The following is a 26,465-nucleotide window of genomic DNA, read 5'->3' as shown; positions in this document are numbered from 1 at the left end:
TTCCTTGAGGGAAGTCCTGTGCTTTAAGTCATAGTCTCATTCCAGCCATATGCCACAGGGTCAAATAAGTCAGTTGTGAGAATCATCCTGCAAATCTGTTCCATGACAAAGACAGGAGCCAAAGGGATGCTTGGCATACTTGTGGCACATTTCCCATTGTATTTTTCGCCATGTGATGAGTGACTTTCAGGGGAACTCTCATGAATGCACGGCTCTATGTAAGCAATAATTATGTTCTATAACCCCAAAATGACCACAAAGAAGGTCAAGCATGCCATCCTACAAAAGTATTCCCTTCTCTGCATTTAAACAGTACAATATGCAATGGGCACCCAATATTCCTTCTATCTGCAATTCAAGACTTAGCATGCTGAAACCAAAGTTTCCAAATCTGTGCCACCCACACAGAAGAGGGAGGTGGCAAGCAGCAGACATGGGGCAACCCCATGTTTTTGTTGAGGTAAAAAAATATTTATGGGATAAACCCAATGAAGACTAAATGGGCATGAAATGCTGATTGATTGATAAAGGTGAGTGGTTGTGGAATGGAGCGGCTGAGACAGAAAGATGGAAGAAAAGACACATATATAACATTAGAACCACTTAATTGTCTGGATGGGTTACTTCCTAGTGCTGAGCTAGTTTTTAAAATGTCCTCAGGTATGGAAATGAGAGCCACCTATAGAAATCAAGACAGAAATCCAATGTTATAATGCAGCTGGGATGGACCAATGTGTTCATACCACCCCCCTCAAAAAATAAGAACTAAGGGCTAGCCCCACACAAAAAAGGCCAGTGACAACTGAGCACGCTCAGTGGACATGAAATGCTGTTGAGGAGGGGGGTAAAAAGTCTGGAACTTTCCACCATATCAATATCTTTTTGTAGGGTTCTACTTGTATATAGCAATCTTAATTATCCTTGTCCCATTGTTTATGTAGCCAAAATGGTACCATTCACACATGAAAAGGAGGGGTATGAGCAGACTTGGGTTTGCAGAAGCACAAACACTCTTTCATAGAAAAGTCTTCAGAGGTGGAACCCCCCCAAAAAAACTGCAAAATGGGGACTGAGCCATGCTCAGTGGGCATGGAATGCTGATTGACTTGTGTACACAATGAGATAAAACTGTGTAGAAGAGGGAACATAATGGAAGGAAGGGAACCCTGAACAGAAGCATTCCGCAATATATCACAGGTGGCATCCAACATAGAGTCAAGTAACTTCTTGCACAAGCAGAATGACTTCGTCTTTTGTAGTGGGACGTACCCCCTTCTCCTCCTTCCATAAGCTTGATAAATTTGTCCCAATGGTTCCCCCAACCATCTGGAACAGATCTGGAGACATTACAAGAAATGCACAGGAGGAAGAGAGGGGCAAAGTCCCGTTGTGCAAGCAAAAGTTGTTCCACTTAAGGGAGGAAACTAAACTAAATGGTTTTATCAGAATAAGCAGAGATTATGGGGAAACTGAAAGAACCATGGGAGGGGAAAGAAAGAAAGTCGGTGAATGCATTATTACAATGGTGGATATTCGATGCTGGAAATGCACATTTGAAAACTTTAATTAAAAAGGGGGGAGGAGTTTGGCACAGCTCGTTGATGCAGGTCCCACTTGTTCAAAATTGCTAGCAGGCTGTGATCCACATCACCACATAAGACAGCATGCATGAAATGCACAATACACACTTCTGATCCTCGCCGCATTTACAAACGATCTTTCCAGCAATTACTTAGAAGCTCCATCAGAAGATTCCTAGGACTGAAAGCTGAAATCCTATGAACTTAGCTGGAAAACAGCCTAACAAACAGCAAACCCCTATTGGAAAAATGACAGGCATCTCAATATACCGGTGTGTGGTACTGCAGCAACCTCATGCAACCATACAGATATTTCTACTCAGAGGGAGGAAGGTACTAGACTGCTACAAAGCTGCAACAGTTCAATAACTCACAGCATGCATGCTTTCTGTTTCAAAGCCACCTGAGGGATGTAGCTCAGAACATCTGCTGTGCATGCAGATGGCAATATCCAGCTGGTACAACAGGGCGATGCCCATCTGAAAACCTGGGGAGCTGTGGCTGTCCCAGTAGACAACACTGAGATACACAGACCAGGGATCCTGCTCAGTAAAAGAGACACCTTCCTATCTTCCTAAAATGATATGGAATGGGAAGGCTTCTGCTGATCTTTATCATAAGATCATTGCTGTCCCCCAGTGGCTGTCATAGAGTTCGATGGTGAAGCTTGCCAGCTATCTAGTCTAATATCCTGCTTGATTCAGGACAGCAAGAAGCACAGCATTCCAGCAGATATCTGTCTCTCCTCTGTGACATGCAGAAATACTTCTCAGAATACTTCAGTTTCTGAAGCTATTTAAGCACATAACAGTTATCCCAGGACATAGCTGGCTCAACCTCAGTCGATGACAGTCACACATTAATGGGGGCAGGAGATAAGGAGTTTTCCCGTCTTCAAGTTTTTGCACACTCATCAGGGAGCAAGGCCTGGTTCACATGTGCACACTCAGGCAGAAGGTGGCTGAATCCAGTGACAATTGCATGTGTGAGGAGCTGTCGCAGAAAGAATGCCAAAATAAAACACAGATCTATTGCCAAAAATAAGATATTAGTATCACCTCAAACACAGTGCTTTGATAGTCCTTTCATGTACTCCCTTGCCAAATGTAGTTCACATGTCGGCTAAGTAACCGGTGCATCTCTGCTCACTCAAAATTGAAAAACATTTGTGTTTTTCAAACAGCGACACATTTTCGTATCTGCAATGGCTCATTCGCCCATGCAAGTCAATTGTGTGTTGCTGTTATGAAGCCACACGCGTGTATGAATCAACAGCTCTGCCCCATTTAACTCCGTGGGATGTGCGGAGGTCAAAAGCTTTTAAAAAACTCCCACTCTTAGTTTTCTTTTAACAACTTCATCAGACTATATGAAAACCACTTACGCAGACGGCATTAGAGTAATTGTAACCTCTCCCAACAGATGCTCAGTGCTGACCTCCCCCCTCCCCAGCACATCCACTGTTCACTTCTATAACAGTCCAGGAAGCTAGCCATTGGGCAACCAATGATACAGTGTTGAAACAAGACTTCCTAGGATGCTTGTCAGTATCAAAAAAACCCCAAGCAATATTGCATAAAAGAGGGAGTGATTGGATTCAGGAATTTCAATGTTCTCTTCTCTGCTCTGTTTGAGAGAGAGTGTGTGTGTGCATTACTATTATCTTCAAAAATAAAATAAAATACTATCATCCACAATAGATTTTATATCTACAAAATATGCAGGTTGGTACTGAATACAATTGGAATGTATGGGACACTGGATTGCAGAATATTTTATTATCTTTACATTCCCGGCTTCCTTGTCCGCACCAGAGTGTAATGCTAAACAAACCGTAATAAGGATTTGACAGGGAAACAAATGAATAAGCTTTCCCTCTAGTGTTGGGATACATTTCCCAGCCTTATAAATGTAACCAAATCAGGTTTGTATACACTGGGTTTGACTTCTGAGCAAACTCAGCCCCAATCTATTTACAGCTTTGTCAACGTGGAACTATAAATAATGAACAGCTATTGTCTGAAATGTACTCACCTCCCTCTGCCTCCCTGTAGAGTATTCTTGTGCAGGCAGAGAAGAATATAGCAACTTGCTGTTGAAATGGAATACACAAGACGAAACGGTTAAATCGGCTATGATAAGGTGGGCACAGGACATTGGGCATAATATCATGTTTGAGGACTGGGAGAGGTTGTGGAATAATGGACTGAAATTTACTGCATGTAACGCCCTGAAAGAAAATGTAATGAAAATGATTTATAGATGGTACATGACCCCAGTCAAACTCGCTAAAATTTACCACCTGTCTGATAATAAGTGTTGGAAATGCAAAGAATGCGAGGGAACGTTCTTCCACCTCTGGTGGACTTGCCCTAAAGTGAAGGCGTTCTGGGAAATGATCTATAATGAACTGAAAAAGGTATTTAAATATACCTTCACTAAGAAACCAGAGGCTTTCCTTTTGGGTATTGTCGGCCAAGGGGTGGTAAAGAAGGACCAGACATTCTTTATGTATGCAACAACAGCAGCAAGGATACTTCTCGCAAAACATTGGAAAACCCAAGATCTACCCACACTGGAAGAATGGCAGATACAACTGATAGACTACATGGAACTGGCTGAAATGACCGGCAGAATCCGTGACCTGGGAGAAGAGAGGATTGAGGAGGACTGGAAGAAATTTAAGAACTATTTACAAAAGTATTGTAATTTGAGTGAATGCTAAATAAGATGCTAGACTAAAACAACTGAGCACCACTAAATTTAGAAGTTTTTTTAAGAAAAAAAGTAAGACTGTGAAAAATTAGCTCCTTTTGAGAATTATATGATTACGAAATATAGAAGGGATATAAGAATTTAAACAAGATGATAAATTGCTGACAAAATGTTTTAACGATGAAAATGGGAGCGGGAGGTGTGAGGAAGTCCAAAGAAAATGTGAAAATATGTTAAGATCGATGTTACATTGTTTATTATGTCTATTTTTATTGTAAAATTTAATAAATTGCTTTAAAAAAAAAAAAAGAATATAGCAACACACAGTGCAAGTACTGTAGTTGTACAACGGCTGGGTAATATGCAGGAGATCAAAGCTGCAGAGGTCCACAAACCCCTTAAGCATAGAAGGCAGAGGACTAACCAGCAGAAATCGTGGAAGTTCTCCCACTTGGAGCAATGTGCATCAAGTACTGCAGTACATATTTTTCTTTCGAGAATGGATCTGGCCTCCAGAAAAGCAGGCAAGTCACCAGCTCCCAACTCCTGACACTCAACAGAAAAAGGTCAGTGCTAAGTATTGCAGAGGGCAGCATTAGTGTACAGGGAACACTGCAGAAGCAGATCTGCAAAATTATTCGCACAGGTAACTAATTGTGCAGAGGGACTGCAACCGTGCATTGCAGTCCTATGCAAGCTGATTCAGTGGCCCCACTGAACACAATGGGGCTTAGTCACAGGAAAGGGCACATAGGCCAAAAGTATTTTAACACCCTCACTTTCAGTGATGAGAGGGAGGCATCAACATTTATGCAGAATCCTGTCATCACAAAACCAGTTGCAGTTTAAGGCCCTGGGTACATCATTATTTTAAAAAGTCACACACAAACACCCTACAGTGTGTACTCTAAACATCTGTGGGAACTTTGTTCCTTTGCCCAAATCTATGCCGCTTTATTTCATTTCTCACTTGATTATGGGCGCTCTCTTTTTGGGTACCAATCCAAGGCTCAAATCCTATGCACACTTACCTAGAAGCAAGTCCCATTGGGGCTTCCTTCTAGTAGACATGTCTAGGATTGCACTGTGAACCTTGCTTCTATTGAAACTGTGGGTGATGGTTAAAACTAGATTACCTGCAGGCTCTTTCCATCCTGTAGTTGCTGGGCTCCCATCAGCCACAACCAGTGGTCAAGTTTGCTAAGAGTTCTAACCTAACCACATCTGGAAAGCATGACATTGGCTATCTCTGTTGGAGAGGGGGAAGGCATGCAAGGGCCTCATTATAAATACCCTTTAGACTCCCTGAAGGCCACCTGTAGAACATAAAAATGGCCCCACTGGATTGAGCCAAAAGCTCATCTAATCCAGAAATCTGTTCTTACAATGGCCAGGCAGAAGCATATGAGATGTCAACATGCAGGATATGACCACAGTAGTGGACTCTCAACTTACAATTACCAGCATCTGGTATTCTGATGCACCTTGTCTCCATCCCTGAAGGTAGACCATTGAGAGCCAGTGTGGTTCACTGGTCAGAGCATTGGACTAGGATCTGGGAGAACAGGGTTCAAATCCCCACTCACTAGATGACCTTGGGCCAGTCACTGTCTCTCAGCCTAACCAATCTCATGAGTTATTGTGGAGGTTAATGGAGGAGGGAGAGAATCGCTCACACTTTGAGCTCCTTGTGGGCAATAAAGAAACAATAATAGCCTCATTCTTCATTAAAGCATCCTCCCACAGCCTCTTCAAACCAGTAAGTGGAATGGGGTGGATCCTAAAAAGGTAAAGACATTGAGCTGGTTTCTCTCTGCTCCTCTTCCTTCCCTGTAATTGTAGCACTGGTTGTATGGCTGGCCACCAAGGAAGAACTACAGCGTTCAGCATGAAACTCAACCCTCGCTCCTTCTCTGCTTGGTCCAATAATCTGACACAGAATGACACCCTTGAAGATCATACTAATTAAACTGGAGTAAATACCACCACTTGGCTCTGTACACTCACAGTCATTAACACAAATTAGAATCTCTACTTCACCCATGAGCATCCACTAAAAGCAGGAAAGGAAGGGTAGAATTACACCCCCCCTTTTAAAAGCAAAACACCAGTAACTATAGGGTGGTTGATGGTGTTAAAGAGGGTTGAACAAAGGTTAAATAGAAAGTCCCACTGAGTTTGAACCCGTGCTTAGTCACAGATGATTTGAGCATAGGATGACAGCCATACAGTGCATATTTGCATATGCTTACTCAGAAGTAAGTCCCACTGTGTTCAATGAGACTATGCACACTTCAGAGCAAATCCCAGTGAGCTCAATGGGGGTTTACTCCTGAGTAAACGCACCATGCCCAGAACCGCTGTTAAATCACCTTGGAGGAAAAAACCACACACACCTTGAGTCAACCATCAAACCCTAAGAAATCAGCTAAGATAACCAAGGACTCCAGCATTTGCTTATCAATAATAAAATAAGTATATATAAAAAAAATCTCAGCCACTCTTCTTATGGATTAAAGTCATGAACGCTTTTTTTAAAAAAGGGGGAGAAAAATCAATTTGAAATTTTATTAAGCACGCTGGGAGCTATGATCAACATCGATAGCCAGGAGTGACTTTGTCCGCATACTTTTGCTAACTGCATCGCTCCTCCCTCCCACCCCCCGCCCGCTTTTCCGCCGCCCGCATCCTCGTCTTCGATAGGTATCACTAGTGTGATCGTGTCAGTCGGAGGCGAACCGAGCACTGGCCAATGAGAGCCGGAGGAGCGGCGCTGGTTTCGCTGGGAATGTTGCCATGGTTTTCCCCCTCGATGGAACAGAACGGAAAGGGAAAGTGGGGCGGGGGAGAGCGAGAGAGAAAGAGGGCGGCCACCCACGTGGCGGGGGGACGAGTCCGGGTGGGGCACGCCGGCCGGACCAGAGCTGGCCTCTCCCTGCTGTGACCCCCCACCCACCCAGGCGCCCCCTTTTCACTCTTTGCCATCCACGATGGCCAGCTCTTTGATCACTCTCAGTTTGCCGCTGGCGTCGATCCTGCGCTTCTCCCTGATTAGGTCCTCGAGGCTCTGGAAGCGCAACGTGTGCACCTGGTTGTCGGCCAGGTGGATCTTGAGATAGTACTGCTGCTCCCGGGGCTGGGAGCCCGAGGGCGGCTGGAGCTCGCCGCCGGCTTTGAACTCCCGTTTGCCGAAGCGGCACCAGGCGGCGAAGCTCTCCGAGTTCGTCCAGCAGATCTCGTGGCTCTTTAAGCCCAGGTGGCCGCAGGCGTTCTGCACCACCAGCTCCGCCACCAGGGGGCGGTAGCGGTACCAGCTACTCACCACCCGGCCCACGTTGCCAGCGGCCGCCTCGTACAAGCTGTCCTGGCGAATCTGGCCCTGGTGCAAGTGGATGATCTGCCCGCTGCCCACATAGACTGCCCAGTGTGGCGGAGGAGGAGGGTGGTCGGACGGCCCCAGGTACAGCAGCTCCAGCAGGTCGCCCGGCTTGCACAAGGCAGGCAGGGCCGCCACCGGGTAGACGCTCAAATCCCCAGCCTGGGGGTCTCCGCTCACCTTGGAGAAGATGCATTCCTGGCCGCGGAAGGCGGAGAACTGGGTCTCGCTCAGCACCAGCTGCGGAGGGTGGTGGTGGTGATGGTGGTGGTGGGGATGATGGTGGTGGGTGGGGGTCTCTTGGACGGGGCTGCTGGAGCCTTTCACGCTGTACTTGTCCGGCTGCCCTCCTCGCTCGTCCAGGTCCTCTTCCTCATCCGAGAAGAAGTAAGCCACCCCGACGCGCAGCTCGTCCTTCTCGATGCCAGAGGGGTCCCCGGTCGGCAGCTCGCTGTAATTCAGGTGCGTGATGCGATCCAGTTGATTTCCCATCAATGACAGGGCGAGGCGAGAGCAAGAATCGCCGGATCTGAGCGAGAGGGGAGGGAAAGAGAGAGAGGGAAAGAGAGGAGTGAGAAAGAAGAGTCCGCGCAAGCAGCCCGCGCAGCAAAACGTCAGGCGCGCACGCCGAAAGGGATCAGATGAGGTCGCTTCTCCTCCGCGCCTCTGCTTCGTCGAGAAGAGACGCCGCTCCCTTTCTCTCGCTTCTTTTTCCCCTAACACACCCACCCGCCTGCCTGCCTGCTTCAGCCGCTGCAGGCCTCTCGGAGCGCGCACGAGCCGCTGCCGGGCCCCCCGAGGTGGCTCGCAGCAGCTGCCCCGCTGCCTGGGCTACCCCGCAGCCTGCAGCCGCGCGCTCGATCCTACGGATCCCCGCGGCGGTGCGCAAAGGCAGGGCTGCTCGGGACAGCGATCGCAGAAGAAACAGCCAGGCGGGGAGTGCAGGGCACGGAGAGTTGCTTCCCCTTTGTCTCCGGCGCTCCTTTCCCCGCCTCTCGCTTCACTCCTCCGAGGAAGCTTGGCAGCCTTCTCGCTTCCAGTTGCAACAATGTGCCGCTCCGGAGCGGGAGAGGCAGTGGCGCTGCCCTTTCCCCCCTTGACCCCAAGCGATGCCTTGGCCGTGACCTTCCAAGCAGCTTAGCCCCGACGGGGCGGATGCTGGGGAGGAAAAAATAAGGAAAAAAGAAATCCTTTCGTCTGCGGTGCTCGCCCTCTGCGTACCCGGAATCGCCCAGATCCTGCCAAAGCCCCCGAACTCCTTTAAAGTCCTCTGGTCGCCATGGGGGCTGCCGCTGCGGACGACGAGGAGTCGCGCCAGGTCTTCCTCCTCCTGGGCACCCGCCGTCCAAGGGTCCCGACTGGCATGCGCGCCCGCTCTCCCTCCTGCGCCCTTTCCCCTGTCCGGTCCTTCTCGGCTCTGGTCTCCCTTCGGCAGCACCGGCGAGTCTAAAGTAGCAGCTGCTCCGGATACCAAGGCCCGCCCTTGGCCGTGCTCATTGGCTGCTAGGCTCCGCGCGTGGAAAAGTCGAGCCATCCTCCGGAGTGTCAATCATCCGCGCGGCAAGGGTGGGATGCCAGACGCCCGCCGTCTGCTCGCCTGCGGCAGCAGCAGCAGCGAAGCCCCCGGCTGCCCGCCTGGATCTTTGCGCGCCCGGCTAGGGAGGTGAGGGGCTGGCGGGCCTAGTGGTGGCAGCGGCGTGTGGCGAGCCGCTTGTGCTGAGAAGGGAAGCCCCAGCCTCCGCCCCGCCCCCCTCGCCCCTACGCGGTATCCTCCTAAATAATGGATCTGCGCAATGTCACGACTTGCAGACGCTTGGTTATCAGCCGTTGTGATTTTCCTCCCTCTTTATCATCGATGCTTAGATTTGGGGAATGGAGGATCTTTTTCTGTGAAACACCTGACACAAAAATTCAAACCCGCAACCAGCTGTTAAATCAGCAAAGGGAAAGCTAATTCCCTATGTGCCTTTGCCAAAATGTGTGCATTAAATTTAAATGAATGCATCTTTGGGAGGAAGTAGGACGTTTATTGCCCCCATGAGAAAAGCTGTTGGGGGCTCCTAGAAAGTGTGTCAGAGGTTAGGGGGTTGCAAACCCCAATTGCTGCAGAGACAGCATCCTGGTGCCAGTTCACCATAGGAATGGGAGAAGTGGACAGTAAGGTTTATAACCCTGGTACATCTCATGCCATTGTAGATTTCTGTTGGTGTACCCATTGCACTTTACTTCTGGCAATTGTGTTGTATCCACAGTTTTCTGAGGATAAACAATGGAGACTGGGGAATCACAGTTTTGCCCCATTGAATGTGGCAGGGTTGCTCAGTTACTGTGGGGAAATATCTCTGAGGAAGGGAACAGTGGCACTGAACCCTAGCACATGTTGGCTTCCTCATTCGCTTCTGCAGAGAGTCTTCTTAGGCAGCCATAGCTTAGTGGGGACGCCCAAGCTTTGTTTGCTGAAAGCTCCAGGTTCCCTCCATGGAATCTCCAGAGATGGGGAATACTCCTATCTGAAACCTACAGAGTCACTGCCAGTCAGAGTAGGTAATGCTGAGCTGTGTAGGAAGCCTTGTCACTTCTGCTGATCCTTTGGCCTGAACTTTCAGTCCTCACCTGAACCAAAGTTGCATCTGCTCACATCCAGCCTCCACTGTCCTTAACTGTCACTTCCCTGCTTGTTTGTCTCTGCTTGCTCACCACCGTATTTCTGTTGTAAGCTTCTTGGGGCAGGGACCATATTGCACCAGATACATTGGTTGCACAACAAAAAAAACTATGGTATCCACGTGTGCCCATCTGCTGGGCCTGTAAGGGATCTGTGCATTACGCCATGTGCTTTGTGGAACAGCCTTGAAGAAGTGAAAGGAATCTTGGTGAGGCGATTCTGATGCCAGTGGACTGCCTGTGGCTGCAATCTTCACACCGCTTTCTTTGGATCACCCTCTCCCTCCCTTTGAAACAGATTAAGCTTCCCTATGGGGGCAAATCCTTTGAGGACCTCGGCATGTGTGGCGCCTCATTTTGCAATTAGTTCCATGTGTCAATTGTTCTCTCTCTCGTGGCTTTCAGTGGATGGAATGCCTTTGTATGTACTGCTGGCATCTCATCAGGCACTTGCTTCGTTTAGATTACTGTTTTAATTAACTCTGGAACACAAGTGCTGTCGGTTCGTCCCTGGCACCCAGAGCTGCCAGATAAACAGGCTGCGTTTCAGTGTTAGAGAGGTTCAAGGTGCGTACAAATGGGCTGCTTAGCCCTTAGATTTTGGCTCCCGTGCGGCCCTCGTTCTCCTCCCATCCCACTGAGCGACTGTTTACTTGGCTTCCCAACTGCAGCTGCCTTCCCAAGATGCGGCACCCACGAGCTGCTAATTAAAAGCAGTGCTCTTGTAACCCTAGAAAGAACATCTGATGACAATAGAAGGACACATTCTGCCTGCTATCTGCTTGTTCTGTTTAGATCACAAAGGAGTGAGGAGGAGTATATAAAACAGGCCCATGTGGTGACTTGCCCAGCCTGCCACTACCCAGCTAATACCTAACCCTAAGCATGGAATTGGAATAAAGAGAGATCCAGCATGTGCCCAAGTTCCCCATTCACTTCAATGGAAGATTGTTTCAAGTTAGTGGCTATCCTGTGCCCATTTCTTTGGGAGAAAGCTCTATTAGGCTGTAGCCAATTAATCGTATTCGTGGGATAGCTCAGCCAGTACCACATGAGACTCTTAATTTCAGGGTCGTGGGTTCAAGCCCCACGTTGGGCAAAATTGTCCAGTGTTGCAGGGGGTTGGACTAGATGACCCTCACGCTCCCTTCCAACTCTACAATTCTAAGAATGAATGGACATTACTAACTCAGGTTGAAATTACCGTAATGGACTTGACTAACTATAGTTGCATACAATCCTTTGAATGCTAATGGGGTTACTTTTGAATAGGCAAACAGGCGTGCCTTTCAAGACTGCAATCCTATATACATTGACCCTAGAGTAAATCCTATTGCACTGAAGAGGGCTTGTTTTAGAGCAGACGTGCATAGGGTCACATTGCCAGGGTCTTTCCCAACCATAGTCACTGTTGTAGTGATAGGTTTGTCTTCACAGCCGATCTTAATATACAAAGTGAACTGCTGTCAGGTAGACTCAGGCTTTATAGCTGTACAGTGGTACCTCGGGTTAAGTACTTAATTCATTCCGGAGGTCCGTTCTTAACCTGAAACTGTTCTTAACCTGAAGCACCACTTTAGCTAATGGGGCCTCCTGCTGCTGCCATGCTGCCGGAGCACGATTTCTGTTCTCATCCTGAAGCAAAGTTCTTAACCCAAGGTACTATTTCTGGGTTAGCAGAGTCTGTAACCTGAAGTATATGTAACCTGAAGCGTATGTAACCCGAGGTACCACTGTAATAGTTTGTGGGTGGTTTTGAGGGCTGGAAATGATTAGCCAAATCCTATGGGGCTATAAAAGAATCTCAGGCCTTATAAATGGAAAAGTGAAATAAGATTTAATGTACACCTGAGGATAGGTTGTTTGCTTTCCCCTTAGGATTCAGTACCCACAAACACACCTATTTGCAGTTAGTCTTATCTGTTTTATTTATTTATTTATTTATTGCAATTATTTCCCACCTTTTCCCCAAGCGACTCAAGGCGTCGTCTGTGTTCTCCACCACTCACTATTTTATTCTCCCCAAATCCCTGCATGGCATTCAGCTGAGTTTTACTCAGCCATTGGAATGAATGCAATCTAACCTTGTCATGTTCGTTAATTTCCACCGTCTATGTTGTGTAAAACTTAGCTGAACGCCACCTTCCTGTGAGGTCAGTTAGGTTGGGAGACAGTTACTGGTCCAAGAGAACTTCATGGGTGAGCCAGGATTTGAACCCTGGTCTCCTGGGTCAGTTAAGTCTACCAGCTCCATCCGGTACGCAGGCTGAGACCCTACCTGCCCGCGGACTGTCTCGCGAGAGTGGTGCATGCTCTGGTTATCACTTGCTTGGATTACTGCAATGCACTCTACGTGGGACTACTTTTGAAGGTGACCCAGAAACTACAACTAATAGAGAATGTGGCAGCTAGACTGGTGACCGAGAGTGGCCTCCGGGACCATATAACTCCGGTCCTAAAGGATCTTCACTGGCTCCCAGTAAGTTTCCAAGCAGAATTCAAAGTGTTGGTGATGACCTTCAAAGCCCTAAAAGGCCTTGGCCCAGAATACCTGAAGGAGTATCACCACCCCCATCATTCAGTCCAGACACCTCCTCCTAGGGTCTTCTGCTAGTTCCTCACTGTGAGAAGCAAAGTTCCAGGGAACCAGACGGAGGGCCTTCTTGGTAGTGGCACCCTCTCTGTGGAACACGCTTCAGATGTCAAGGAGATAAAGAACTACACAACGTTTAGAAGACATCTGAAGGCAGCCCTGTTTCAGAAAGTTTTTAATGCTTGGCGTTTTATTGTTTTTATATTTTCCTGGAAGCCGCCCAAAGTGGCTGGGAAAACCCAGCCAGGAGGGTGGGGTAATAATAATAATAATAATAATAATAATAATAATAATGGCTTCTGTGGCAGGGTTTCTAAGGTGTGCTGATTATGTCTGCAAGTGCCCCACTATGCCTTGGATCACACTGAATCATCAAATGGGTACCCCTTGTCCCCCAAGGCTTCCATTGCAAGGTGAAAGTACATTCTTTGGATCAGGATTCAAAGTTGCCAGTGTCAAAGCTAAGCACATCCTTTACAGTAACAAGAAACCATGTTCTACCACCACTGTCAGACTGCCTCTCAATACCACTTGCTGGGAATTGCAGGTGGGCAAAGCGCTGTCATACTCATGTCCTGCTTGTGGGGTCCTTCGGCATCCGGTTGGCCACTGTAAGAAAAGGATGTCGGACTAGATGGGCGACTGGTCTGATCCACAGCCTTGTCTTATCTTCGTGGTGAATTGGAAGTGTGGGGTGGGTAGCACGAGTTTAATTCAAAAATAGATAAATCAATAAATAGTGGCGTGCTTTGAAGGTTTGGCACATTTCCAGACGCAAGAGTCTTACTGGTGAGATGCTGCACATTGAATAGAATCTAAGAGTTGGAGTTCATTGTGTCCAGCCACTGCTCAATGCAGGATCTGCAGTGCAGGAAACAACTACAGCGTCCCTAAAAAACAGCGGCTCACCTTCTGCTTAGATGCCTCCTGTGCTTCATTCTGATGTGACGTCTTCCCCAATTTTTCCATAACTGTATTCTCCATGACTTAAGATGTTGCATGGAGGAAGAGCAGATAGTAAAATGATTTGCACTGGAATGTATTCCTGAATTATAAATTAATCTTCTTATTACCTGAAAATGTTATTTCAGGGTCTTGCCATGACACCTGTGGCAAAAGCTGAAGTGAGATGTTGCTTGTCTCTCGTTTTCTGTGACCACCAGTCCTGCCGATCATTAATCCAATTCTGCTCCCAAGACGCATTAGCACTCCTGCCTTCTTTACTTTCTACACCCACATCTCACATGTGCAGGTTATACTTCCCACGTTGATTGATAATCGAAATGGAGATCACATAGCATGCTTTACTAAACAGCTACAAGCAAAAACAAACTGAAATATATTCATTTTTTTCCCTTTTCTCCCAGGAGAGAGGATACTGTGAAGAAAGCCACGTCAAAAGGAAGACAATAGATGTAAGGAGAAAGGGGTGCAACTTCATTTCAGCTCTCTGTTATCCACCGTGTCTCCCACATAATTTTGATTGCTCAGAAACATATCAGAACCTTACCCCCCACCTCCAGAAGTTGCAGGAACTCACACCAACTCCAGATCCAGGCCAATGTTTCAGCCCTCTTCCCACTGGACTGCAGTAGCATAGCTCTGTGTTAATAACTAACAAAATGGCATCCTATTGACTTAAGAAGAGGAGTTTGGATTTGATATCCCGCTTTATCACTACCCAAAGGAGTCTCAAAGCGGCTAACATTCTCCTTTCCCTTCCTCCCCCACAACAAACACAATGTGACATGAGTGGGGCTGAAGAGACTTCAAAGAAGTGTGACTAGCCCAAGGTCACCCAGCAGCTGAATGTGGAGGAGCGGAGACGCGAACCCGGTTCCCCAGATTACGAGTCTGCCACTCTTAACCACTACACCACACTGGCTCTTAAGCCCTTCTCGTGCACAGATTTCTATAGAACAGGCCACCAGCAGATATATCTCAAGAGTAAGCTGGTCTTTCATTAGGGAACGCCAAGATTCCCTACTCTGACCTTTTGTATGGTGGGCTTTCTTTAAAATAGTGTCTCATTTAGTATGGTAGTATTTCTTTACTGCCCCAAATCTGAGACGTTTACTTCCAATGAGTTTCCAGATCTTCCCAAATCAGGGCGTATTCAGAAGAACGGTTTGCCAGCTGAAACCTTCAGGGGAGAGTCACCTTGCAATGACTTTGCTATATTGAAAATAAAGAAGAAAATTGGATAGAATTATGTAATGGTAGTGCCCTGGTTCTCAGTATTATTTCAAGAAGACATATGGAGTGGGCAAGGAATACCAATAACAGGGGGGAAGATGTCATATTTTTGCGTTGTGATAACTGTAAACTATTTTCAAATCATCACACTTTTTAGCAGAAGAGAACAGGACAAAAATCATTTCAGGGTTTCCCCAAGACTTCCCCACAAACTCATGCATGCATATACCACCTGCTAATTCATCACAAATTATTAGAACGCTGGCATTATTAAAATTATTTTTGCTTTGAAGAAAAAAACCCCCAGTGTAAATTCTGGTTGAATGGATTTTGTTTAATCTTTGACCTTTGTTTTCACTCAAAATACGGATAAACTTCACATTCTTATTGGCATGGAACTGGAGAGGCCGAAGGGCATAAACAGGAGCAGTTTAATGAATTTCTATCACTCTAAGAAGCCTGCTTTTTAAAAAATAAAAGAACAACAATAATATATTGGTAAGAAGGTTTAAAACTATGATAATCAGGCCACATCACAAGAATATAGACTTGTAAAACATTACCAGCAACAGAAGGCTTTCCAAACCATCTCTTTTTTTAAAAAAAAAATTGCCCTGGAGAGCCCCACATTTTTGGGGTACCATTCAGTGTGACTATTACTCATTTTCTCGGCAGACACTCTGTCGTGTTCCAAGCCTGCTTGCCTCATCTTTTCTCAACTTGCAAGGAGAGCGATTTCACTTGGGTGTGTCGGCAACGCTGTTGAATATCCACATTGGTTTTGCAATGCCAGAGCACGCTTCGAAATCTTCCTGAACCTTCAGATTGACTCAGCCATAAGGAGTGAATGCTAATTTATGGGAAGGTATGGACTAACCAGGAAATCAGGTCACAGTTACATGCCAAAGTTGGCAGGTGACAGTGGGGGGAGGAAAACCTGTGTTGCGCCAGGAGATCAGGAGATCTTGGTTGCTGTTTAAATTGGGGAAGGGGAAGAAAACCTCCTCCCTATTTTAAAACCAGCTAGAAAAGTGTTGCCGGCTGGCGAGAAAATTATTCATAGGAGGCTGCAACAGGGCGCTGCTGCATTGGGGGACTGTATCTGCATAAACATGCCTCGACAGAGCAGGGTTTGCTCCTGCCCGCTTTGGATATTTTGTAAACGAACAGATCGTTCTGTCTGGGGTTGTTTGTTTTTTTTAATCCAATGTAAATCCTTAATACTCCTTTTGTCCTTGCTTGGAAACTTGACAGCAAAGCTTACCCTGGGGCTCCCTACCACTTGTGGAAATGCAAGGCATGAAACATTAGACAAGAATGAATGGAAGAAAGAGGAACCTACTGGATCAGCCTGGTGGCCCAACCACTCCAGTGCCTTGTTATCACAGTCGCCAACCAGATGTCAAAGGGAGCTGGGGATGGAAGTATCTGTCAGCCTCAGTTTTCCCCCTTTCTCATTTCCCCAGTCTTCAACCAAGTCCAGTTCTCCACATTTCTGCAGCAACTGGCTAATTTTTTTTTTTTTTTAAACTCTCGTGAAAATTCATCAACATTTAAGCGTGAATTTCTCATACATTTGTAAGCAGTTTTGACTAATGTACACATTTTTGCAAGCAAAACCACGCATGATATTATATTTAATTTTAATGCACACTTTTATGCGTTTTGGTAAACACTGGATAGTTGGAGAACTGCACTTCAAAATTCAGATTAAGTGCAAATTTTGAAGAATGCCTGCGTTTCAATTCTCATATTGTTTTAGAAAGTGCAAATTTCATATTTCCAGCTTCAAATGTGGACTGAATTGAATTTCATATTAAATTATTATTATTATTATTATTATTATTATTATTATTATTATTAATTTTGCCTCATTTACAAGATAGACATGATGTGCTTAAATTTTCTTTTTAAAGATATATTCCTGCACAAACCTCCACCCCATCCCACCCCAAATTTTAAAAACAAAAACAGTCACTCATGTTTTGAAATGTTGATACGGCAATCCAAGTTCAGACTTATTATTTTGAATAAGTAAAGTGGAGTAGCGCACACTGAAGTATTCAGAGCCGTACTTCAATCCATTTCTCTGAGCTAAGCAAGTTATCAAAGTGCTTGCGGTTATAGTTCTCTAATCCATTTTTGCAAACCAAGTAGAATATGTAAGTATTAAAAGTCAATGCAACTAGACGTTGAGGCTGCTGCTGCTGTCATGGAAAGTCTGGAACTGAGTAGCCACCCTAAACTTCCTTTAGCTTTGTGTCCTCTGATCATTTCTGAGTCTAGTCGAATGGGCAAGTTTTGTATGGATGAAAAGGATGCTTAGCCTCAAAGCTTTTATCCATTTGGGAATGATTAAGTAGATGCTGTTATAACTTTCATGAGGTTTAATTGATTGACAGTGCAATCCTACTCATGTCTAGTCAGAAGGAAGCCCCATTAATGGGGTTGCTCCCAGGTAAATATGTATAAGACTGTATCCTTAGTGTTGCAATTCAGTGATAGGCTGTACCATATCAGGCTGCTGTCTGGGGATAAAATATTTGAGGGCTCCTTCACACAAACCATCTCTTAAGCACGCTAAGCAAGCATGTAAAGGAAAAGGCCCTAAGCAATCCCTTTCCTTCTCATATTTGTTCTCTGCCTGTGAAGCAGGGAGGGAGAGCATTTAAACATTCCCTTCCCAAATGCAGTTTGAAATAATGCAGCTTAGCAAAACTTGGTTTTAGTTCTGATATCAAACCTAGGTCACATCCATACAGCACATTCAAAGCAATATTTATTAAAGTACTTTAACAATCATGGTTTCCCACAAAGAATCATGGGAATGGTGGTTTGTTAAGGATGCTGGGAATTGTAGCTCTGGGAAGGATCTCCTAACACAGCCTTTCTCAACCTGTGGGTCCCTAGATGTTGAACTACAACTCCCATCACCCCTAGCTAGCAAGGCCAGAGCTCATGGATGATGGGAGTTGTAGTCCAACAACATCTGGGGACCCACAGGTTGAGAACCGCTGTCCTAACAGCTCTCAGCAGTCTTAACAAACTACAATTCCATATATGGTGGCGTAGTGTGTGTAGATCCGCAGGGGCAGTTGCCCCAGGTGCAAAATCGTTAGGGGGTGCAAAATTTCAACACCTGGTGCTGCCTCAACACAGCTTCTGTTACTGGGCCCTTTGAAAACGGCTTCTCCATGTGAACCAGGAACTGACCTCTCCAAACAACAGAGCAACTCTTTTTTCCTTATGTCTGTGACTGTGCAGAGGGAAACTGCATTGAATGTGCATGCATACTCCACCTGTTTCCCTCCCTCCCACCTCCCCTTTGAGTGGTCCCGGGCACCAGCAACTGACGCTACGCCACTGACCCCAACTGTCCTGATTAGACTGGGACATCCCATTTTGAGGGGCTGTTCTCTTGCATGGGTCACATGACTTGCACAGGTGTACATCCTGGAAGATGCGCATCCTGGTTTCCAGCCTCTTGTTGGAAGGTTTGCTGTTCCTAGGATTCTCTGGGGATGACATGACAGTTAAAGCAATATTAAAGTGTATTAAATGTACTGTGTGGATGTGACCTTACACAAAAAGGTTTGCCTTTGCTGAAGTGGACAAGCCACCTCTGCAGGAACACTTTGGTTCACCTACTGCAGGCATGGCCAAACTTGGCCTTCCAGCTGTTTTGGGACTACAACTCCCATCATCCCTAGCTAACAGGACCAGTGGTCAGGGATGATGGGAACTGTAGTCCCAAAACAGCTGGAGGGCCAAGTTTGGCCATGCTTGACCTACGGTTACCCTGTCTTCTGTTACACATGCGTGAGTTGTACACCATGTTCAAAGTGGTATCATATTGCTTTAAATATTTGGTGTGATTGTGGCTTTATTCTCTATGAATGTGTCTAAAGTTCTCTTAAGGCCATCTAAGATACAAACAGCCCGCAACTCTGCTCTACATTGTTGGCTTATGTTGGCTTGGCAGTGAGCTGAGCTGTTCCAAAACACACATATTCAATCAGTCAGGAAACAGTTCAGTTGATTCCCTAAGCAATTCAAAATTATGACTTTTCCTGGGGCAGCCCTTCAAACCAGCCCGCTAGGGAAACCCATGAAGATGTTTCTCTTGTGCTTTGCCTAGGGGCCTACTTGGAAGAGCTGTCCCTGGTAAAATCGCTACTGTGTTTTATGGTACAGCACGACAACCCAAACAACAATGTCTCAGGATGAAACTCAATCAGTGTCTTAATAAAATTATGTTATAAAAATGCAAGTATTCATAAAGCTTATATTTGTATACTAGTGTATAGAATGGAACACATTTTGGATACTTTGTGCTCAGGTGATTATTTTTTACAGTTACCACTAAAGAAAGGCTTTTCGTTTCCCACCAAAACATGCTGAATTGCTGTATCCCATAACTTCCAATATTTCTCCAGTGAAAATGAGACGTCCTATTCAACAACTATTGCTATTGCTATTGCTATTGTTATTAGGCAGCTTCCAATGTGTATAAAAACATAGTAAAACATTAAACATTAAAAGAACTTCCTTGTACAGGTCTGCCTACAGTGGTACCTCTGGTTACATACGCTTCAGGTTACAGACTCCGCTAACCCAGAAATAGTGCTTCAGGTTAAGAACTTTGCTTCAGGATGAGAACAGAAATCGTGCTCCGGTGGCACGGCAGCAGCAGGAGGCTCAATTAGCTAAAGTGGTGCTTCAGGTTAAGAACAGTTTCAGGTTAAGTATGGACCTCCGGAACGAATTAAGTACTTAACCTGAGGTACAACTGTATTGCACTCCATTTCTGCTTGCAGGTTTTCTACTAGTACCTGGCTGACGATGGTGAGAAGAGGATGCTGGATCCACCAGCAATAAAGAGAGAGAGAGCGCTATGTTTTTATTTTCAGCTCACTACCGCTTTCTACAACAAACATGGCCTCTTCCTATGTCAACCAATGTAATAGATGCATGTGTAAATGCTCACTGGTCGGTTTTCAATTTCCTGCTTGGTTCTTGCTCCTTTACCACTGCCTCCCCCCCCCCCGCTCCTTTAGGCATGCTGGGTAAAATACCTTTTTGAGTTGCATAAGTCATCGGCTGTTCGTGGATTTTGCTCTTTCGGTGTACTGAGAAGAAGCCCCATTATGCACAATTTTGGCTGAAAAGCTGCAGGCGTCTTGAAGTTGCATTGTTGCTCTGTTAGCTCCCTGCTCTGCCTTCTCCTCCTTTTCTGACTGTAATGGGATCCTTTATTAAATCTTTCCTCTGTAATTGTGTTGCGGCATAATACCCCCAATTTGTAATATGTATGACTTGCCAGCTGCCCTCAAGGACCCTCATGAAAATTGCATGTTTCATATGATATGAACGGGAACTCCCCTCCCAACTTCTTACTTTGAACAGACATTTATTTTTGGTCCCCAACCCCATCCTTTCATCCATGCCTCTTTGATTTCCTTCCCCCAGCTTACTGTCTCCAAAATCATCTTCTAAATATTATAAATAGTAATACATGACTTTTGGATTGAATAACAAGGCAGGGGGAAAAAATTCAATCTCAGTGACAGTTGTGTTTCATAAAGCCCTCAGAGCTGGGCTTTCAAGGTTTATGATGTTTGCAGAACCTTCCGACTGATTTGTTGAGCTGAATTCAATATGAGAGTCATTACTCTTGGTATAACTACCATTTTTGCTGAAATTTGTACTTTCCTCTTTCAGACAGAGGTCCTTCATGGAGCTAGGTCATCCCAAACTCCTAGCTTTGTCTGAATTAGTTGCCTGGTTGCTTTTCTGGGCAGCTGTGTGCTGACTGCTTCAGGACCGGATCTGTAATCTTGATCTCATGTTCTGAGAGGAAGATAGATATAAGGCATTTTCAGGCAGTTGCCTGAGCACACAAATGCTGTATTCTTGGGCAGGAGGCAGGGGAATGGATGCATGTCTTGCCTGGAGTGTCCCTGCACCCACAGCTTAGTCCCTGACCATCGGCGTGTGAGGTGTTGATCTGCAAAGACTCTCTGTGTGCTTGGGTACCCTGGTATCTGGGCAGGGGATCTGTGGTCATGCAGAGACTTTTTCCCCCAGTCTCAAACCTTTATTGGCATGTAGACAAAATTCCAAAAGGTTCAGCACCATAAAATCACACAGCAAAATCTGCATCTAACAATTAAAATGTTGTTGCATAACATTCACAAATCCTTACTGCATGTTGCAGAAGCCTGGCTATTATCTCCATCCTGAGTAAACATTAGGAAGGCTACCTTACAGTCATCTGACTGCCACTCCCTGCTAACAACCAACTGATTGATGGACTTAGATCAAATTGTCTGATACAAGGGGCAATGCAAAAGAACACGCACAACTGATTCTATATGATTCTGTCCACAGGGGGCATAGTCTCTATTTGAGTGGTATTTTCTGGAATCTCCCCTGATGGTAGCACATTCAGTCTTGCAAGCCTAGCATGAATGTCCTTCATTAATTCAGGTTGGTCAAGTAGTAGAGATACGTTGCCATTGACTGTCCACATCCTACCACCCCCAAACTTGCACAGAATGCTGTTCCTGATTTGGCTACTAAGTTCTTGAAATTTGTTGATACTTCGACTCATATTCAAGGGAATGTGAGTACAGAGCCCTTGAAGAGCTACCTTGCTCATTATGTACAATGCAAATGGAGACAATTGGGGTATGGATATAAGGTCACAAAAGTAGATTGCAACCATGCTGCATGACTGGAGAGAAACCCACAGCAGCTCTACAGCACACCTATTTCAGCCGCTCTCGACATGGCCATTATCCCATCTGAAGCTTCTGTGAATTGTTGCAATGTTGATTAATGACCTGCATTGAAATGGTTGCTGGATATAGGACCTAGCAGCATTGACTAATCGCACAAAGGAAATCTTCGCGGGGAGCTTGTCCTTGGCTTGCAACAATGCATCTATGGAGGCCTGCTGAGTCAAGTGACTACATCAAGCAAATGCTGCACTGTCAGTGCAGACCTCGAGTGACTGTGTTGCAGTGTTAGAATGAAATGATGTGATGCTAATACATGTCTGCAGAGGACAGCTTACAAAAGGAAAGGAAATGGAACCACTGCGGTGGGAGAGGTGAGACTGTCAAGAGTTATGTGTAGTTATGTTTAATCTGGGTTAGAGATAGGCTTTCAAAAAAGCTAAGGACCAAATGAATGGTCGAGGGAAGGAATCACCATGCAGGGTGGCAAAAAATAAAGACATGCTCTATCATCAGGATGGAACTTTGTGTGGCTCTGTGGAATTCATCGAAAAGAAGTATTGGGAGACAAAAGACACTGCTTAGGTTTTAAAGGACTCTCGCATCTTGGTTTACAACATGGCAGCTGCAGGAGTCATCATTTCAGCTGATCCCCAAAGGAAGAGTGATGCATGCATGTGGTGTTGTGGTCTGAACCACTGAGCCTCTTGGGCTTGCTGATCAGAAGGTCAGCAGTTCGAATCCACGCTACGGGGTGAGCTTCTGTTGCTCTGTCCCAACTCCTACCAACCTAGCAGTTCAAAAGCATGCCAGTGCAAGTAGATAAATAGGTTCCGCTTCGGTGGGAAGGTAAATGGTGTTTATGTGCACTCTGGTTTCTGTCCTGTTGTGCCAGAAGGTCTAGCGCCAAGGGCCTTCGGTTCCCTCACTGCGAGAAGCCAAGTTACAGGGAACCAGGCAGAGGGCCTTCTTGGTAGTGGTACCCGCCTTGTGGAACGCCCTCCCACCAGATGTCAAAGAGAACAACAACTACCAGACTTTTAGAAGACATCTGAAGGCAGCCCTGTTTGGGGAAGCTTTTAATGTTTGATGGACTACTGTATTTTAATATTTTGTTGGAAGCTGCCCAGAGTGGCTGTGGAAACCCAGCCAGATGGGCGGGGTATAAATAATAAATAAATAAATAATAATAATAATAATAATAATAATAATAATAATAATAATAATTATTATTATTATTATTATTATGTCATGCTGGCCACGTGACCCGGAAAGCTGTTTGTGGACAAATGCCAGCTCCCTCGGTCTGAAGCGAGATGAGCGCCACAACCCCATAGTCATCTTAGATGACTTAACTGTCCAGGGGTCCTTTTCCTTTACCTTTACCTTTTACCTTACTGGTGCAAAATGTTGTGCAGTGCCACCTTATGTGTGAGATCCTATCCAACTCAGCAGCCCAATCCATGCTGGAAGGTGTGGTTTAATTATGTCATTTAATCTTTTCATCACTTTGGGCTTTATTTGTGCCTGTAGCAAAAAGGCAGTGTCAGGATAGGCAATTATAAAGACAAGAAAAAATTTCTTACAGTCCTTTTTTGTTTCAATCCTTACAGAGAGAGGCTATAGAACACAGCCTCTTGGATAATGGTGTTGTCCTGAGTGAATCTCCAGTCCCGTTGTCTCTCCCACTTCCTCATTTGTCGTCATCATCTATGGGTGCCACTAAGTGCCCTCTGTTTTTGAGCTCTTTGTTCTCCTACTTTTAAGGCTCGCTGGGTTCTGGGAGATGGAGGATCTGGAATGCTTTCTAATGACAACATGTCAGCCAGCTGCTGCTCTGGCTCTCCCATGATTTCCAAACTTTTGTCCTCCTCTTGCTCTGAGCTGCGACCTCCCTCAACCCCCTGTTGTAAATTTATACTGTCTTCCTCTTCCTGCTCCCTGGAAGGGTCAGGATAGGTAGGCGGTCTCCACCACTCCTCCTCTGCCCAGTCCCTGACAGGCAGCCTCTATAATGGATGTGGCAGGGAGGGGAGTGACTTGCATGTCAGTGTGGTGAGCTGAACCACAGTTTGCACCTGTGATCGAGGCACTCTGATGACTCCTCTGCTATAGGCACATCCTTTTATAAAACAGTTGATTACTATACTTACCATTTACTGCTTCATGCCAAAGTAGGCTTCTTAGTGGTTTGCAAGTATAAAAACCAACACCACAAACAATAAAACAGAGACGTCCACAGTTAAAACACAAACAGCATTAAAGGATTCGCTTCCATAATGAAAATGTGCAATAGAATAATCCCATGACAGCAAGAAAGGATTGAAACAAAATACCAATCTTGTACCAATGAATACAGGCCAGTCCTATGCATGTTTACTTGCACTGTGGAGTCCTGCTAGGTTCAATGGGATTTACAGTATACCCAAAGAGTAGAGAAACTTCATCTGCAGCATTGGCGTTTTCTAGAACCACAGTCCATTTGTGGGTCACAACTTGTGGTGTTTGCACAAGGCTCCCGGTTGTTCCACGGACTATTGACCCTGCACCACCACAGCTTATCTCTTCCTCTGCCACCAACCAGGTTTTCCTGGTAATATATTCAGACTCAGTCAGGTTGTAACGTATTAACAAAGATTCCAGTTTATTGTGAACGCAAACAAGTTTTAAATACTTTGAAACACTGTAATCCGATTCACTCTCTCTGTCTCCCCTCTGTCTCTAACTCACTCTGACTCCTATGCCTCCCATCCACATAAAACCAACTGAACTAACTGCCAAAAACCCCTGTGTTGAGCCTTAAACACAGTTAGGCTCCGCTCCCGGGCTTTCTTATTGGTCAGCCTATTAACCCTTTCTCTCCCCCCCCCCAGTACGACAGCTCCATAATGAGTGGGCAATTGCCACACAACTCTTTTAGCTACAGTGGTACCTTGGGTTACATACGCTTCAGGTTACATACGCTTCAGGTTACAGACTCCACTAACCCAGAAATAATACCTCAGGATAAGAACTTTGCTTCAGGATGAGAACAGAAATCGTGCTCCAGCGGCGCGGCGGCAGCAGGAGGCCCCATTAGCTAAAGTGGTGCTTCAGGTTAAGAACAGTTTCAGGTTAAGAACGGACCTCTGGAACAAATTAAGTACTTAACCCAAGGTACCACTGTATTTTGTGTCCAGGGCTGTCTTAAGCATATGCGTCTTGCTGGCTTGGTCGTCCCCGAACTTGCGGTGCAGAGCCGCCTGCAGCAGAAGAGCCCGCCACGGCGCTCCGGCTGACGGGAGGGCTCTTCCCCAGACTCAACTCTCGGGCCCCAGACTCTCAGCCTGGCGCCCCTGAGAGCCCGGCAGCCGGGTGCCCCGCACCCCTAGCGCTTATGGGTAAGATGGCCCTGTTTGTGTCAAACACTTAAGCCACTGGCTGCAGAGTCAAGGTTACATGTGACAGCAGTATTGGCTCTGTAAAACATATTGTTGTGAGCCTTGGCAGGTAGTGATAGTGAAGCACTTGGGTTTGAGAACTTGAGTACAATGGCAAGTTTTAATTTGGAACTCCCATGCTTGTGTGTTTCATTGTATTTTAATGCTGCCTCTTTCATCTTTAATTTCACCAAGGGATTCTTCTGCGATGCATTATTAATCCCTGTAACAACACCTTTCCTTTCTTTCTCTTCACAGTTAGACATGCACACAGAGAGAGGTCTAGTGGAAAGCATAATGCTCCTTTGCACAATTATTCATTTCAGTCTGAAATCTGGGGAACTTCTGTAAAGGAAGCAAGATGAGTAGCCAAATGAGAGCATTTTAAGAACTACTGGAATAAGCAGTGATAATAACAACACACACACACACACACACACACACACACGGCAAATTCATTTCCTTAGATTCCATGGCTGAGTATCTTGCAATGGAATGGCACTGCCAGTCAATCGCTGAGGAGCTTATCTGCAATGGCTGGGGCTGAACGCTCAACATTCTCGGCATGCGTGGTGTTTCAACACAAGCTGCCATGGGAAAATATTCCTCTGTCATAAACAGAAATGTGAAGTGCCGTATCTGGACACTTTCTGCAGGGATTTGATGAAGATTAAGTAGAGAGCAATTCCAACGAGATGATGAGCTGTAGGAGAGGCAATTAAATGTTCCACTGATTATGGTTAATGGGGCCAATTAGAGAGTGTATTTTGAAATCCAAACGTCCATGCCATTAGGAAGAGAGAGAAGGAAGAGGGGAAGAAAGGAAATAGGATAAACAAATGGCTGCATGAGGACCATCAATAAAACTGTGTCAGTCTTCCAGAGGCCTTTTGAATCCTTCCTCTTCCCTGTTCGTCACACTCTGCCCCATCTCAGCCAATGCTCAATCTTCCTTTGTTACAATTTTGATGGCCTTCCATCCAGTTTTCTTCATGGACAGCCCCATTACTATAATGCCAGAGAGCTGGCTGTCTCCATAGATTTCGTGGAACCACAAAAAATGAAAATCTGGATGCAAAAGTGAGGGGTTTTGTTTGTTTTGTGTAGATGCAAATTTAGAATTTTTATTTATTTAAGATGCATGTCATCATAGCGAGAAAGACTGTGACCAGGTGAATAGTG

General features: G+C 45.7%; 1 protein-coding gene and 1 long non-coding RNA gene across 2 annotated transcripts; one reads left to right on the top strand and one right to left on the bottom strand.

The window, feature by feature from the left end:
- Positions 1–6,849: 6,849 nt before the first annotated feature.
- LRATD1 (LRAT domain containing 1) lies at positions 6,850–9,029 on the bottom strand. The gene is made up of 2 exons (XM_080998055.1): positions 8,893–9,029; positions 6,850–8,200 (listed from the first exon to the last, which is right to left on the bottom strand). Exon 2 carries the CDS (start codon positions 8,161–8,163, stop codon positions 7,267–7,269), a length of 897 nt encoding a protein of 298 aa, XP_080854181.1. The 5' UTR covers positions 8,164–8,200; positions 8,893–9,029; the 3' UTR covers positions 6,850–7,266.
- Positions 9,023–16,648, top strand: LOC308472856. Its single transcript, XR_013983780.1, has 2 exons — positions 9,023–9,334; positions 14,296–16,648. It is a non-coding gene; the product is annotated as an uncharacterized lncRNA (long non-coding RNA).
- Positions 16,649–26,465: the final 9,817 nt, after the last annotated feature.

Source organism: Podarcis pityusensis, assembly GCF_964106645.2.
Source record: "Podarcis pityusensis genome assembly, chromosome: 3".
NCBI classification, from domain to species: Eukaryota; Metazoa; Chordata; class Lepidosauria; order Squamata; family Lacertidae; genus Podarcis; species Podarcis pityusensis.
Note: the sequence above shows the minus strand (reverse complement) of the source record. Positions and strands in the feature narration are given on the sequence as shown.

What these genes read in the sequence shown, in the direction of transcription:
- LRATD1 (XM_080998055.1), bottom strand. Translation starts at nt 8,163, where the DNA reads ATGGGAAATCAACTGGATCGCATCACGCACCTGAATTACAGCGAGCTG.